Source organism: Apteryx mantelli, chromosome 8 (assembly GCF_036417845.1).
Source record: "Apteryx mantelli isolate bAptMan1 chromosome 8, bAptMan1.hap1, whole genome shotgun sequence".
NCBI lineage: Eukaryota > Metazoa > Chordata > Aves > Apterygiformes > Apterygidae > Apteryx > Apteryx mantelli.
In genome coordinates this window covers 10,833,705-10,850,788 of record NC_089985.1, presented here as the reverse complement: position 1 = coordinate 10,850,788, position 17,084 = coordinate 10,833,705, and the positions used below count along the sequence as shown (strand labels likewise).

General features: G+C 39.4%; 1 protein-coding gene across 6 annotated transcripts in view; it reads right to left on the bottom strand.

Moving 5' to 3' along the window:
- The window catches only part of RALGPS2 (Ral GEF with PH domain and SH3 binding motif 2), a 136,001-nt gene that overhangs the window by 82,857 nt on the left and 36,060 nt on the right, over positions 1 to 17,084 (bottom strand). For 5 of the 6 annotated variants that reach the window (XM_067300593.1, XM_013943251.2, XM_067300590.1 and 2 more), the window contains one exon: positions 8,172 to 8,222. The exons of the other annotated variant lie outside the window; for it this stretch is intronic. In XM_067300593.1, coding sequence (XP_067156694.1) covers positions 8,172 to 8,222 — 51 coding nt within the window. The remainder of the gene's footprint in view (positions 1 to 8,171; positions 8,223 to 17,084) is intronic. 6 annotated transcript variants of the gene reach the window in all.

Here is a 17,084-nt window from a genome sequence, read left to right as displayed (position 1 = left end):
CTTCCACTTGTTGAAGCCCGTGGCATGCTGACATTTGCTAGAGAAGACTAAGACACTCCTGTTCACAGGCACCGGAAAGAATGCCAAGTCTCCAGCTTTGCATTTAGGGCCATTCCTTCGAATTTCTCCAGGAGTTCTGCCCCCAAAAGCTAGCCTGGAAAATTCTATCATTTTCAGCACATGCATATCTTATATTTGCACTTCAAAGACTATGCACAAGACATCTGCTCAGCCCCGAGTTGTTTCTGCTGCAAGGACGTGCAGGCAAACCGGCGAGGAAACCACCCAAGAGCCTCTTGTTAAGATTCTCTATACCTCAACATCTCCCAGGGCTGGAGTTCCCATTGGAATAACATAAGCCCAGCACTGCAGTTGGGTAGAATACACGGCAATTCATCGTTACTGGCATCTGATTATTACAATTCCTTAAAAGCAGAAAAAAATCTAGTTGCTATCTGAAGTTCAGACAAAACGTGGTAATTTCTAAATAATTCAGGGTATGTCCTTGTATTAATTGAATTATCATCACCAGGGGGAAAAAAGCTATGATGATTCAGGGCAAAAGTCATCCATCTTGACAGTGTACATCTAAGGGCTTACAGGGCACATATGGCAGAAGCAGACCTTGTTTAGTTGGCACTGGGGTTGGTGGTACAGACACAATTAGCTACAGAAACAGTAGTTTTTAGGCAGAAAATACTACCAAGAACCTTTAGCTAGTACATAAGTAACAGGATTAAGCTTAAGGACAAGTTTATATTTATACAGTCAGAATTAGAGGGGGATTAAACTTGTGGAGAATGCAATAGGAAACACACACAGGTTTGAGGTATACAATGAGGTAGGTGAGTTATAGATAGATTTGAGCTCCAAGATTTAAGGGGGAAGGAAAAAGATGAACTCGGAGACGAGAGGAGGTAGAAGGCACGAGCTGAAGCTGTCAAATGGAGAGAAGAAAGTAGCAAAACTGAGCAACAGGTTTAGGGTTAAGATAATTTGAGAATATAGGGGTGCAGAGAGAGAAAATAGGTATGGGACTGAGATGGCTCCAGAGTATACGGGGTCCCTACAGAAAAGGCAGGGTCAAAGGCTTATCCTTTCTTACCAACGCTTGAAACTTAGCACAGAAGCAGAAGTAACTGGCAAAGCAGTACCGGTAGCTGCTCAGGGCATCAAATCTGAGCATCCTTTGGCTCTACTCATGTTCTCGAGTGAAGAGTTTAACAGGCACATAATAATGTACAAAAGATTCTGCTCGTGACTGAAAAGGCACACACCAAAATCCTTTTACAGAAACGCTGAGGAACAGTCATGCAGGCCCTCAAAACCTGTGCTATCACTTCAGGTTCTTCAACAGCTTAACCCAACATCTACACGACTGGTCAGGGACAAAGTAAGTGCAATAGGACTCTCCAAAGCCTGGGCCTCTAAAAGCCATTTTTCTTTCATTAGTGTAAGAAATACGTAGAAGGTGTACAAAATGGATGCACACACATATCTTCCTGCTTTAATTTCCTCTCTGTTCTTGGACATTCTCTTCCACCTCCTGCACACGGCTTCTCTGCTTCACTTGAGACATCTCTCCCCTGTATAGCCAGCTTGCTTTTCCCTTCGCTGATTCCAAAATGCAACTAGCTCCCTCTGCCACTTGTCCTCAGTTTCTCCAGCATTCCCTCTGCTATTATCCTTTTCCCACACTGATTTTCCATCAGCATTACTACCTGCACATTCTACTTCAGGAGAAATTCCATTATTAACATAACCTAGAAGCAATACAACTGAGCAAACCCATGACTACCTTTTTGCTTTACCATTGCTGCTGTCTAAAAAACCATAACCACTAAAAAAAAAATACAGTTGATTCATGGGGAACAGATGGAAATCTTTTTTGTTTCACAAACAAGGAAAATTCAAATAGATTGCTTTCATACAGATTGAATTTTCCATAGCAGATGTGAGTTCTTGTATTAGCCCAATTTCCTATACTGTAGTCCACTCAGAATAATTATTAATAAGAAAACAAACAGTAATTCCTTCTACTTTCTCAGAAGTAACTTGCAGGCATTTTTTAAGTGACAAAGGAAGAAAGGTAACTTGCAATAAGGTCTATTTAAAGCTCAGACACAGGATTGTGTCACTATATACACTATCTAAGCCATGGTAACTGTTCAGGTGTGTGCTCCTGGCTCACCCTAAACATAAAATGATTGACTGTACCATAATCCTGAGTTACATGGGCTATGCTAAGCTCTGTGTCTCTTTTGCTAGGAGCATGAAATAGAAAGTTGTAGTGGCTGATATGTAGGAACTCAAGCACATGTTTGAACCCAGGATGTTAATACAGGTCAGCCTGTGGGGCAGCAATTGATATCAAGGAAAAGGCATGGCTTTGCAAGCTCAGCAGGGTCAAACAGGATAGCTACTGCCACAGAGAAGAAAAAAAAACACTAAGAGCAGAATTTTATTATCACCTTTTGTTTTGACTGTGTTGCAAAGATTGTTCTTTCATAATTAAACACTTCCCTGCAATATGATAAAACAGGCATTAGCCTTGTCTCTTTTTTCCTGTATTCACAAACTGCCAGTCAGCTTGATTGCTGCTGCTGTCATGATACATATGCAGTGCATCAGACAGAAAAATATTTTCATCTGCTATTTGCTTCCACAGTCAGAATGGTGTGTTCCCACTTCTCCCAAACAAGCTGCAATTCTCAGAGAAATCCCCTGTAAAAAGGCTAATGAATAGATTCCTCTTATATTGAAAGTAATTCTCAGGCAGCTGCCTAACACCATGCAACAAGTGTACTATTCATCAAAGCAGCTATTATTAACAATCATTATGTGGACTACTCAAGGTTCATCCTTAACCAGACAAGACTTCCAAAGAAAGCGCAGGTTAACACTGTGACGGACTGCCAACAGCAATCTGTACTCTGGGTTTGTTATTGGCTGTCCTTCCCTACGTAACTAAGGGCAGCAGGGGACAGAACTGCCGACCAGGTGCAATCCAATAGACCTGATTTTGCCAAATTTGTCCTTAAGCAACAACATCTAGATCCATCTGAAAGTTCTTTCCAGAACTTCCTGAGACAGAGGAGAACTAAATTCTTCAGACAATATAACCTGTTTCAGAGACTGGACAGTTTAGCAAAAAAGCATCTAACAGTGAATTGAGGCAACCAACTACCAGCATAAAAATCATGAACTTGAAACAACCAGGGACTGGATGAGAGGCTGAAAGGCGCTGTTTGAAATGCCTAACTAGTTTCCACTTTAGCTCTGCAGAGAGCGAGCATCCAGAAAGGACTCTCAAGGACTGGATGAAAATCTTCCTGTTATTTCTTCAAATCAATAGAAAATAAAATCTTTCTGAGAGGGATGTAGGACTATTTCTTTATTCATCTTTAATAGTTGTGAGGGGAGAAACAACAAGTTTACAAAGTAGATGGACACAGTTTGTTCAAGAGCAAAAGAGAATGACTACACGGGGAGCTCGCGTGACAAGGTAACTTCATAGTGCGGATTCGCATCGCACTACCTGAGGTAGCAGCATTCCTGTTGGTCACAATACAAACTAGACCAGTTTTTTTTTTTTTTAACTATCCATTACATTGTTTCTATAAAACCAAATGATGCAGACAGTTTTTTTAATTTGTAATACAATTATAGCAGCTACTAGATAATAATTGACTTGATAATAACTGAAGTAAAAAGTTAACATGAACCACAATCTAGGAGAACAGTCTTTCACAAGAAAAAAGAAATGCCAATTCTCTTTCCACCTCTAAAAATGAGAACAGCATACACCAAATCCACTGTTCTAGATTCTTTTGCTGTAGATGAAAATTCTCATATCTTTACCTGTGGAAAGATGCAGACACCAAGTGATATGGTAATGTAAAGCCTTCTAAAGGGGACATGGGGGGAAAAAAAGTATTAATGTTAGAAGAGAAAACCAAACCAAGACATTGGCCCATGAGAAAAGGCTCCTAACACTATCTGCTGGCCATCAAGAGGAAACAGTTGCAGTGGGTGGAGAACGTTAACTGTGTTTGTAGCACTGGCTCCAAAAAATCTGCTTTCATAAAGTCTCAATGGGAACTGACTTATGACCGAGGTTCAGGAACCTTATAGTCCACAGAACTATGTATCACTATTAAGAGTGTACAAAGCCAGCTGAAGACTGCTTACAATTCATGTTACTCAGAAAAAGAGTGCGTGTGACACTGAAGCAGGATTAAAATTAAGTACTCTGAAAGCAAGCTTTACAATTTTTTGCATACAACTATGTATGCCATTCTTTCAACATATTAGTCTGAGCTCATGAGAACCACGCATCTTTTAAGCATGCATCCTTTAACTTAATTCTTTACCAATTTATACTATCAAGCATTGAAAGTCAGAATGCATCCATTTCCAAAGGACAGCTGACATGGACCAGCCCTCAAACGTAACATCTGAAAACCCAGCTTTCCTATGGTACACTGGACAACAGAACTGTGGTAAATTTGAATATAGGCAGGGAGTGTTAGCTCCAAGCTGTATTTGTTATACATACAGGCAAAAGGCTCAAGAAATGTTTAAATGTGTGCCATGAGTTTGCTCACCGATTGTGAGGCCTAAAGAAGAATTACTATATATTACTGTAAAAAAACTAGTTACTTGACAAAATCCAGAGCTGAATGACACTAAGGAGGAATAAAATTCTGATGTCACTTTTTAGAAAACAAGCCTTTGATACTTTATGAGAAGTTTTTAATACCATGAAGAAGATTCAACACATTAATTTAGATAGCCAAGAATAACTATGATGCTTAAACAGTTCTTACACACTTCCTAAAGAAGGTGAAAAATCAGCTCTGGTTATGTTAAAAATCAAGCATCTTGGAATACATCTTTCAGAACCCTTATTTGGGCACACAAATGAAAGGACATTAAATGGTAAAAAATACTCATTTTAATATTGTTTTACAGAGTTTAGGAAGGTGGTGGAAATTCCCACTGTATGACAAAGATCTGGTGGTGAACTACAACCATCTATAATGAGCAGCAGGTTTTAAAACATGTACACACCAGGGAAGATGCTTTTTATATCCCTCCCACCACACATGCAAAAGGGCAATAGAGCATCTATTGAGTATTGATGTGAAAAAAACACAATCTCAATGCATTTTACTCATTCATTAAAGCCTCAATTTAGAAGTGCTTTTGTACAGGGGAATAGGCTCAACAGTGTTTTGTTTTTTAATTACAAATTTAACAGTGTTTGAGTGCACACCTAAAGGTATGTGCAAGGACCTGCATCTTGAATCAAGGCATAGTTATGGCAGGCACAGCCTGATCAACGCTTCAAAGAAATTCAGAGACCTAAAACACTTCATTAATCTGCTGTCAACACACCTCTGGGCAAACTGGGAGGGCTCCATGTCTGTTTTTCCTCTTCTGAAAATGAGAAAAGCGCCTTTTAATTGTGCCTAGCTGCTCTTGACCTGAAAAGCAATCTGTACGCCCCTTTTCCATACAGGACTGACAACTCGGAGGCATGTCAGACACAAGACCCCATACCTCCGCCTACCTGTACTGCAGCACTGAGGGACAGATAATACTTGTAGGTTGTCAGTGCCTTCAACTGCCTGTGCGCAAACACGTGAGAAGTGACAAAACAGCTTCCTCAACCTAAGGTTATTTTTCAGGGAATACTTCTGAAGAGTGTAGGCACGATGGGGATTTGTACAACACAGTACACAGATTTCTTTAAAGGAATTACATTGCAGCTATATTGACTTATTTTCCCATCTTAATTTCCACAGTTTTTCTTTCAGAAATAAACTTCATTAATTTATTCTCCTTTTCCTCTTCATCTTTACAATTAATGAGTTGGAACAGCCTGCAAAATTAAGTGTGGTTTTTTGACATTTCTTCTTTTCTCCCAGTGACTTGCTGTAGGACTGCTCATACAATGTAATCTGTGGTAGAGGAGGTAGCATTAAAAGAGCGGCAAATTCTGAGATATGGAGTACTGGATCACTGCCAACATATCTAATTCACTCGCTTCCTTGTGGCTGTTGCATAGCTGACTGCTCATTCTGTGCAGCGTTGGAAGTAGATCAGGAAGAATAAACTACCACCAAGCTCAAGCTGGGGGGAGGGGGGGGGAAAGAGATATCTATCTACATATATATCATTTAAGCCACAATTTCTGTATCAGCAGATCATTAGGAAGAATCTTAACTAGTTAAATTGGTGTTTTGATTTTTTGATATCCTTTTGATAGTCCTTTGAAGCTGTGTAACCAAAAGAGGCATTCTGTAAAAGCATCCAATACCAATCCATAATAAAATCCTGAACAGCACAAAAGAGGCTCAGAATAGCACAGATGATATATACGATAAGCTTTAAACACAAATAAAAGGAAGTATTTTCGTATTACACATTTCAGTTGCGGAAGCCATTTTCTCAGTAAATTGTGAAGTATAATTTACTTCCAATTTATTACCACAAGTATAATCAAGTTCAAAGTGGATTAGCAGAATCCATGGAAGAAATGCCCATCACAGGCTATTAAGCATGGCATGCGGATGGCAGCTTTCAGCTCAGAAAGTCTCTAGCTTCCAACTGCTAGAAGGATATACAAATATATACATATACCGTTTCTCTTACCATCTCACTAAGCACCTACTACTGGCCACTTGGAGAAAGGCTAATGGGACTGCTGACGCGACTCTGCAGGACCAGTCTCATGTTCATTGACTTAGAGATAAAAGATGCATTTTACTCCAGAGGTACGTATTTGCAGTTTGAAGGCTAAGAATTTCACCCATTTTACTAATGTTGAATTCCCCTACTCAGAAGCAAGGCCAAGTACATATTTACAAAAACTCCATGAAGAAACTGCCATGCACATGTGTATATGCACATGCGAGGTTCAGAACTTAAGTAGTTTTTGCAAGAAAGAGAAGTGAAGCATTTGAATACTGGTTCAAAGGACAGCTGAAATAATTGGTTACAAACAATACTTCTCTCCTCAGTGAAACCATACCCGGCAATATAAAAGCATGACAACGCTGAAGCACAGACTGCTGATACAGCAGAAGCACTATTTAGCATCTGTAAGAGACAAAACTGCACACCCAGCTACAGTTTCTATTAAGTGTGACAAACACCATAATTTCCATATACAAAAATCTATGGCTACTTAGCAGCTGAATTTAGAGTCATGACTGAAAACCTAGGTGAAACTGAGAAAAGTTACATGCAGCTATTTGGTAAAAACAACACTAGTCCTGGCACACAACATACAAGTTGTTATACAAAAATGTTATCAATTACTGAACAAACCTCATTAACATGCAAAGTTAATAAGAACGACAGAAAACATTAGAGCCCTGTAAGGTGCACTGTTTCTGCTGTGGAGGTGAGACCGCACTTCTGGATCTCTACCATATAACTTTGGGCCAGATGTGCGCACACACTCTGGGCAGAGCAAACAGCAAAAGCGCAGAAGGGCTGCTGTATCCATGAAGACAGTGTAATGGACAAACAGGCGTGTGCATACATACAGAGAGGGATTGCTATTTGCTTTTAGCCCTGCTAATACTTATTTCAACTTCTCCTTCCTATTATACCTTTAATATATGCTGAGATGCACAGTTAGTCTCACAACTGTAAGGCTGGGATGGTACCTTGTTTGTTAAATACTTTGAAAAAGTCACAAAAAATGTTAGCTCAGACTATTAAAATACATATTTTGGCACACTAACTTCAATCCAGCTTATTAGGTAATAGTTTGGTTTTTCTTTGGCCCTAACAGGAGCTGTAATCATAAACATTATAATCAGTACAGTCAAGTCAAGATGTTTATGGAATCTAAAACATTATGATCAATATAGTCAAGATGTTTAACATTCAAAAATATTAGAAACAGATACTTCACCCCTAGCATTAGCTGAACTTGTTTAAATACCAACAGTTCTTTCCCAAAACACACTATTAGTTCCAGATATCTTTGTCTAAAACGATCTGCATCAGAGCTACAAGAACTGGGAAAAAAGCAAGATTTATTGAATGTACTTACACTTTCCAATTCCAAAATTTATGCACTAGCTGACACTGTAAGAAACCCTGAACTTTTTTCCATTAAAAATTGAAAACAAAACCCATGGACTACTTACCTCTGGCTGAATTGCTTTAAATACAGGGACATCCATTAGTGTTATCTGACCCTGAAATAAAAAGTCATAAGTTAAGCTCAAAATTAATCCTGTTCCATTAAGATGCTGTGCTGCACAGTAACAACTGCACTTGTTTTTTCTGTTTCCTTTTATTATTTCAGTTTTATTCAGTAGCTAATTTCAGAGGTTACAGCTCTCAACATAGAGCCATCCTGCACAAGAGAATCAAGTGGTCAGAGCTTTAATAAATTATGAGAAATTATTTTCACAAGCATAATCTTGCAGTTCCATGGGCAAGTCAGTTCACATTTAGAAACACTGTATAGGAAGCTATAGCAAAAGTAACTTCAGTTGCTCTAAGTTTCTCTTAAAATTCTGAATCTTAGTCTAGGAATATTTCAACAGAATTGTGCAATACCTAAAATTCTTCAGCCTGTATTTGGACCATATTTGAACCATAGGAACCAGCAAAGCTAAGTAATGGTTCAGTTACACAGCAACAGATAAAAATAAACACGGCCATCTTACTTCCAAGGAGTCAGAATTAGCAAGTACTTTTTAAATCAGGGATGTCTTCTAGCTTTAGGACAGTAAGCAAAGCTGAACTCAAAAAGAGTTGACAAAAAAAGAAATGAGTTTTGCATTTTGAAAAATATTCACAGAGCCTTAGTTTAAGCACAGAATTTAGGATACCTGTCTGCCTGTAATCTAAAGGAAAGATCATCTCTTTCAAAGAGTATGTAGGTAGCCTAGAAAGACCAGTGCCATTTGACATGGACATTACAATACCCTTTTAACACTGAATCCAGAGATCTTTTTGGTTTCCGCAGATGCAAGTTGCATAGATGTTTTCCTGCATCCTTGAAAATTGCAGTTCCTCCTTCTATTCCCTCCGCAGCACATGCCGACGGCTTTGCGACTCCCACAGACTAATTCCCATTGATTGCCATAGCAGAACAGCTTCTCAGATGAAGTCAATTTTACAGAAAAAATTTAACTGTGATCCTCTAGTTGAGGAAAAGCAGGTGTAAGGAGAACAAATTCTCTAATAAGGTGAGAAGGCATGTGTTTGGCCAAACAAGACAAAAATCTGTATTTTGTAGCAGACAGAGCTCCTTGACCCCTACATCCACTTTTGGGCACGAATTCTGGCAAGCAAGCATGAGTGTTAAAATTATATCAATCAGTAGCAATTTCTGTAACCAACACACTGGACTCAATCTTCTATTCTTTTGCAGGAGAAAACAACTTATTCTGCCACCATGGCTCTTTGGAAGTCTTGCTTCCTCAGTAAAGAGCATCAGAAGTAACGAGCCCTTCCCATGCTTCCTTTTCCCAAGCTGTATGGCCTCAAATTTAGTCTGGGCTCAGCTTTAGTCACCTGCTGCTGCTTCTAAATAACATCTTTAAAAGCTATTTTAGATTCCCCTAATCTTGGGCTAAAGTGAGACTAAATCAGACCAATCTAAGTGAAATCATACACTCTCAGCTACAAACAACACAATATACACCCACAAATGTTCTTGTCTGAATGCTTTTTTGTAACAGTAAATCCCATACAAAAACCTTTACATAACCAGAACATTCTTGGCCCTCTAACAAGAATATACTCACATACGCTATGATGCAGATGATTTATATCTACAGTTTATTAACATCCAGAAACTATTTAAATGCCAGCTTAAAAATGAATCCCAAAACTACTTTTTTTTTAAAATGTGGTTTAACAATCAACTGATCGACAAGAATATTCATCTCGAACTTTGGGGTTTGTCTGTCTGATATGCTTGACTTCATTTAAACATTTAAGATACAGTATAACTTATACTTCTGTTTTAAGAGTCAACAGTTAATAAGAACGTGAAGTCAGGAATATGAAAGTAGTCCAAAATATTCTTTGCCTTCAACTTTTCTGTTCCCTCATACCCATTGCAACTATAGGAAGAATATATAATAACTTTCTGCCAAAAACTGAAGGTGGCTTTCAAATTAGAAACAAACTTGCTGACAGAAAACATTCTATTCTTTTATTATAATTATTACAAGGCATAATAAAAGTTGACTTAATCTCAAAAGAAAAAAATTGTTTTCTCATCCTACTTTTAAGGACTATTTCATTATTGAGTATTTTATTTTAAATCACCAGGGTGGCAAATGCAGAGTTCTTAACACAGGCCTACTTGCAAGAAGGACAATTTTAGCTTACCACATAAAGACCTGGCACCAACAAGTTATTCCTCGTACTTAAAGTTAGATTACATTTATTTTCTTGCAGATACCAACACCTTAACTAACACGCGTATTTAAAGAACACTGGAATCAGTTCAGTCTCCCAACAGGCAGTCTGTCAGCTGCCAAAGAAAGGTACTAGCCAGTAAAGAAGTTCAAGATGAACTGGCCACATGCCCCTTCGCACAACAGGTACCCATATGTTCACCCCTGGAGCCAGATTTCCGTTTGGTTTTTCAGCTTTCACGATACTTGAAGACAAGCTCTGGGCTCCTCTCTATTGCCTGGTACGCGCACATGGCAAAACTGGGCAAACACAGCCCTGGAGTAACTTTCTCCTCAACCCCAGCATCCCGAGACTGCACTGTCTGCATTCCAAAGTTGGTGAGGGAAGTGAGTAAGTTGTGAAAGTGCACCCCAACAACGCAAACGTTTTCCAGTTGCGGTTAACAGAGTTGTGCTGTGGAATGATTTTGAACATGAGCACAGACAATGCTGGTGATTCTTTGTGCGATTTCCCACCCTTTCCCAACATGAGCAGATTATCTGGGAAAGGATCAGGATGCCGTGAACAGGACATTTCTGCCACCCTGCTAAAAGCCACCACATGCTTGACAACTCTCTGAAGTAGGTAAGGGTACAGCTGCAACTTCACATTACGCACAGATGACCACCAGAAAGGGAAACTTCTGAAGATGTTAAAGATGTCATTCAGGCTATGCTACACTGTAGCTGGATAAGCAATTACAGCTTCATCTTGACAACTTAGTAGTATGCCTTCTTATTTCAGACATTTAAGGATCTTTTGAGAAAACAAATAGTGAAGGCACATCTTTACTTGGGCAGGGAAAGACATCTAACAAGGAAGGGGAACAAAGGTTTTTTTTTTTAAGCTCTAAAGGCATGATGGGGGGAGGAACCAGGCAAACTGATTTCTTGACTTAAAACTACAAATCAAGACGAGTTCAGAGAACACTCTTATCCTAAAGAGGAAACAAAGCAAACGTAAAGGCCGCTGGAAAAGCTGATTTCCCTCAAAAGGGGCAGAAAAAAAAAACAGTAGGAGAGTAAGGACTCAAAAGGCTTCCACAAATGTTATTTCTTAAGTTTTAAAAGACTAAGTAGAGCATGCATAAGAGAAGGGCTTCCCTGGGAGGACAGGACCTATCTAAATACTGCACAGGGAGTCTGTACCCTTGTGTAAGAAACTCCGGTGACAGGGATGGGGTCTGTTGTCCTCCACCTTATAAAAAGCTTCTGGAACAGATGTCACTCACTAGGAAGGACAAGATCTATCCATTCCTGTAAACCATTCAGCCATGGCTGGACAGACACAAGTGCCAAGGCGTTACACTTCCTCGCCTGCACAGAATCCTCAGGAGCTAACAGGACAGGAGAACAGCAGGGATTCATTCCTCCCTGACCCAGCCCTGCTCACTGGAACAGCCACACGTTGCAGCAGAAGAGTTAATGCTTCCTTTCCGTTTCCAAGGTGGAGACCCCAGTCCTGAAACACCAGTCACAGAACTCAGTCTTCAGTCTCCCATGTGTATGTACCAGGGCTTCTGGGAAATACACTGCTTTAGGTAGATTTGGTGTTGAATGTATCATCATGCTTCTCAACACATGAAAGAAACTAGAAAATTGAGGGGTGAGGGGGAAACCCAGAAGTCTGGACACCCAGGGTCCAAGCAGCAGAGGCAGGCTACAAGGAGAACATTTCAGAGCTTTTCTTTCAATTGCTTTCTTGTCCCAGGTTCAAATCACTAGCAGCTGGGAACAGATTGGATCCCTGCCCAGCACCTCTGCACAGGAAAGAAAACCAAGTGGAGAAAGGAAGCATCTTTCTTCTCACAAAAAGAAAGGCAAAATAATGGCAAATTCTGTCCAGAGATCTAAGATTTTGTTCTGAGAGAGCATGAGTTCTTCAAAGCTTCCGAAATAAGTATGACAAAAACCTGACTGGACTAAAAGGTGACTTATTAGCATGGCATTAAAAGTTTACTTACTTGACTCACTTGGGTGTATTCCTGAGTCAGAATCTAAAACTTTTCATGATGAAATTCTTCAGAAAATTTAACCTAGCCTGGGAGAATGATTCCTAAAAATTAAGGCTCTCCACTACTCAAAGTGGTCTGTTCTGGATGCAGAGAACTCTTCAGGCTGACTTCTTCAAAACAGTCATTTTTTTTCAATGGTCTAAGGCTGAAAGACAAAGAGCGCCCCAAAAGACAACTATGGCTTGCCTCATATTTATAATAAATAATTCTCTACTGTGTCTTCAAAGAGCTGGTATTTAGTCATAAAAATGGATTTTAAACTGTTACAGGAGATACCATATAACGAGATGAGACACAAAGCCAAGATTTGTTACACTTGAGAGGGTCCCCTCCTACCCCCAAGCTTGAATACAGGGTAGATTAAAGCATCTTTACAAAAAAAACACAACAAAAAAACCCCACTCATGCATTTCAATAATTACTGACATTCAAGTGCAAACTCTCCCCAGTAAAACAAAATTACAACAATAGCCTCATAAAAATAAAACAGAAAACTGATTTGTTGTTCATACCAAATGCAGTAGAGAATGCTAGGAAATAAATGTTCTCTTTCTCCCCCGGTATCCAAAATTTTTCTTCTTAATTGATCTGAACTGCCTTAGCTAAACTAGAATAATATTTGCCTGAACACCAACTCCAAAACAAATTACTACTTTAGTATAGGATTAATACCAAGTATTTATGAAACAAGGATTTCTGTAATAACTTTACACCAGAATTCACACATCAAAAAGAACATACATTTTAAATAGGAAATGGTATTTTAATATTGAGAATAATTATGCAAATGCCAAAGTTCAAGATTAACGTTTATTATTAGATAGATTTTCAATTGGTATTAAGATATGTACAGTATACACAAAACAAGTGAGAGGGCTAAAAGAATGGTAGATTTTAACAGAGAAGCTTCTTACCTCTAGTATTGCATATTAGGCTATGTGTTGTTTATTTGGTTTTACACCTTTATTGCTTTCACTGAAAGCAATATCCATCTTCAGCAACACTGTATCACATTACCACTTTTTTGAGCAATATCTCTGAGGTTCCTTTCTTAGGAAGCTTGCCATTTCTGTTAAGAGTTACAGGGACTTGAAAAGTTTTTCACAACTCAAAATCCAAGTTTATGGATACAAAGCCATTTGGGTTTGTAGATGTGACAGTGTGCCTCACATAAGAGTTTAAAAATACGTTTTAAAAAACCTTTTAAACATTATTCAAAGTCATAAAGCCTAAACACCTAACTGAATGTTTACCCCTTTAAAGGTGCTTGCTCACTGCTAAGCCAAAAATAAAGCAACCCAAAATACTGTTCTAATCAATAGCATTTGAGATGACAAAACTTAGAAAATAATTTGCAGTATTTACCTTAGATGGCACTGCTCAAGTCTGATAAATAACTTTTACTAAGACCAAACCATGAGCAATTCCAACCCCAATGAACAAGGACACTGGTTTGGTTTCTGTAGTGCAGAGATGCAATAAATTGACTTGCCTCCTTCCAACTCCTTAACCCAGTCAATGCAAATGCCTGGATAGCTCCCTCTCCCGACTGTGGCTTAATGTTTTGATATTTGAACCAAAAATCTAAGCATTCACATCAATTTATTACATGAAGCAAGCCAACAAGAACCTCTCCGCTTTTTGAGCTCTCAGCTTTGTACATTAAAAGAGATTATATGTGCAATATAAAACCTAGAGCTTATTCTTACTCAGCATTTACCTCATCATTCTGTTGTCTGGACAGCTCTCGGTAAATAAGCGCTTTGGCTATACAAAGATAAGGAAACTTCATTTTTTCTCTTTTACAGATGTGTTGTGTCTAGTAAGTTCATTTATATATTAAAGAGCTTCTTCATTGCCCAGGCAGAGAGAGAACTAAATATAAATTTTTTACTCATTTGGGTCCTAAATCCTAGATAACAATTCAGGAGGTGTATTTTTTAATGCATAAGTGACATACTTCCAGACTCTCAACCACCTGAGGAATCCTGCAAGAGAAAACCATCTTTTAGAAACTGTGAATGATCATCTTGCAATTAAGGCACTGGAATAAGGCACTGGCACAGTTGGGAGATGCCTTCTTTCCCCCTGCATAACCATAGGAGTTTACATGTCCTCAGGGAAAATCTTTCCATGAAAGTCGCCACAATGGAATTTAAAAATATTTTAGCCCTCAGGGGTATTGAAAGGATGGACTTGATAACAACTAAGTACATCAAAATACTAAAGCGATTACCACACAGCTTCATATAAAGACACTTTCCTCTCTCTCAACAAGGTTGTCAGGCTAGAAGTTTTACATGCAGATGAATGAGAACCATACCTCACTGTGCTTTTCCTTTGAGGAATACAGAAAAGCCCGATGAAACAAAATTTTAAAGCATTTCCAATTACTTCTCTCAGTTCTGTGAGCACATATGAATTACCTTCCATCCCAAAAAGCCATAACTTATTTGCAGCAATGCATGAAGCTCCTTTCTTACACAACAGGAGGACTCCTTTCCCCCCTCCAGATCCCCATTTGAAAGTTCCCATTTAATCTGCACTATAATCTCATATTTCTAGTCCTTAAGTCTTCTCAAGAACTCATTCTATCAGGCTACTTACTGTATTACAGCTTCACCTGTCACGTGCCTACCACAAGAACAACGCACGTTCAATAGCTCCTGCACAGTACCTCATTGTGAGGAGGAGGGGAAAAAAAGTAGTAAGTTTGTGCATGAGATTAAAAAAAAAATTTAAGTCGATAGTTTGGTTATTGAAGAATGTGTGCCATATTCTGATTTTCCTTTAAGCCATGTTGGTTCTGCAAGCAGCACTTCATAAATTGTCTCGTAATCTTAATTTTCAAATGAAATATATTTAAACCTTCCAACTTGGCTTAAGCACAGTCTCTCTGGGCTCCCAGATTTTTTTTTTTTAATTTATTTTTTAAGTGAGGAAAAAGCTGAGTCTGTTAAGCACTGCATCAGTATTAAAATAATTCCGTTGCCCTAAATGAACACTGCAGGATTACAGTTCCTGTGCTGAAACTGTACCTATTTTCTCACAAAGTCTGTTCCAGAACTTATCATTAATAGTTCCTCCACACACTATAATAAAGTTGCTTCCTCTGCTCTCATTTGGAACATACTTAATATTCTTCTGTAAAACAAAGCTAAGTGAAACAGGAATGCATATAATCAGGAGTCCTGTTTCATCTGAAGCTCCTAGGGCCCCGTACTTCGCTTGGCTGAAACCATGCTCAGATGTGATGGACAGACTCACCTCCAACTCCCCAGCTCACAGGCAGCGGCCTCAGGAGAGGCCAGGCCTAATGCCACCGCCGCAAGCTGCCTACCCCAGCCTGCACCAGCAGCTACGCAGCAGCTCGCACAGGAGATTGCTAAACCTGCGAGAGCCCTGCAGAAGCGAGCAAGCTCTCCCGCGGGCGAGCCTGGGCCAGGGTAAGTTATTTTTGGTCTGTTCAAAGTGTCAAAAAGTGAATTTGTTAACCCCCTCATCCATCTCAAGATCTATTCCTGCACTTCTGTTACCCAAGTAACGTGGTTTCAGAACTCTCGGTACCTGCTTCATTTACAAAACACACGCATGCTCTTCACAAAGACATCTTGATGTTTGACTGTTTTAAGAATGCCTCCGAGAAATCTCTCTCATGTTTCACCTAAAGATTTTTAGATAAGCTTTACTTGTATATTGTTTACAAAATAAGCGATATTCTTTTTCTAGACATCCATTTGATAAAGTTTAAGTGGAACAAAAAAGAAAAGGAACATGCACACATCTTAATCCAAGCTTATTTCATAGCACTTTTAGAGACCACTGCAAAGAATAAATAATCCCTCTTAGATAACTAGGAGGAAGAAAAAGCAATGGATTTACACAGCTGTGCTACCTTAATTCTACCTCAAATATTTATGCCACAGTAGCTAAGTTGAAGTATAAAATGGAAAAGGGAGTAAAAAAAGTAATAAACCGTCAAATAATTATACAGTAACAGTCTAAGGAATAAAAATTTACTGTAAAGCAAAAAATAAATATTTCTTCAGCCTGAGGTTCACCAGCATCTTAATTTGGAGCCCGTGTTCCCAAAGCATTTCCCTTTTCCCCCCTTCCAGTCTCACCAACAACCCTTTCTACTGCCCCTGCCCCACGACCATCTCCTTCCCCCACAAATCGGGGCTCCTACGCTCAGAACCACCGCTCTCCCTTCAGAGGAAGCGGGCAGCACGCGCCGCGCTGCCTCTGCCCCGGCGGCGCGCTGAAGGGCTGCACTGCGGGGCCAGCCACCAGCGGGCAACCCTGGCGCCAGCCTCTCCTGTGGCTTCTAGCCGTTTCATAAAGAAGTCGGCAGCAAGCAGCCTAAAAGCAGGATTTAAATACAGGCAGGCTCCGTCCTTATTAGCTACAGCTAGAAAGCTGCCTGCAGAATCCTTCGCGAAAGCAGAGGTGTCTTGCTTTATACTCACTGAAGGGGGTTCTGCTTTTCCCCCAAACCTACCAAACATGCAGGCATTCAGTGCATCTTCCTAGAAACTTTGTCAGCTGCAGTGGAGTAAAACAAGCTATACATTTTCAATAGCAGCAGCTAGTCCTAAAAAAGATCTCACTAGTTTCACCTTTA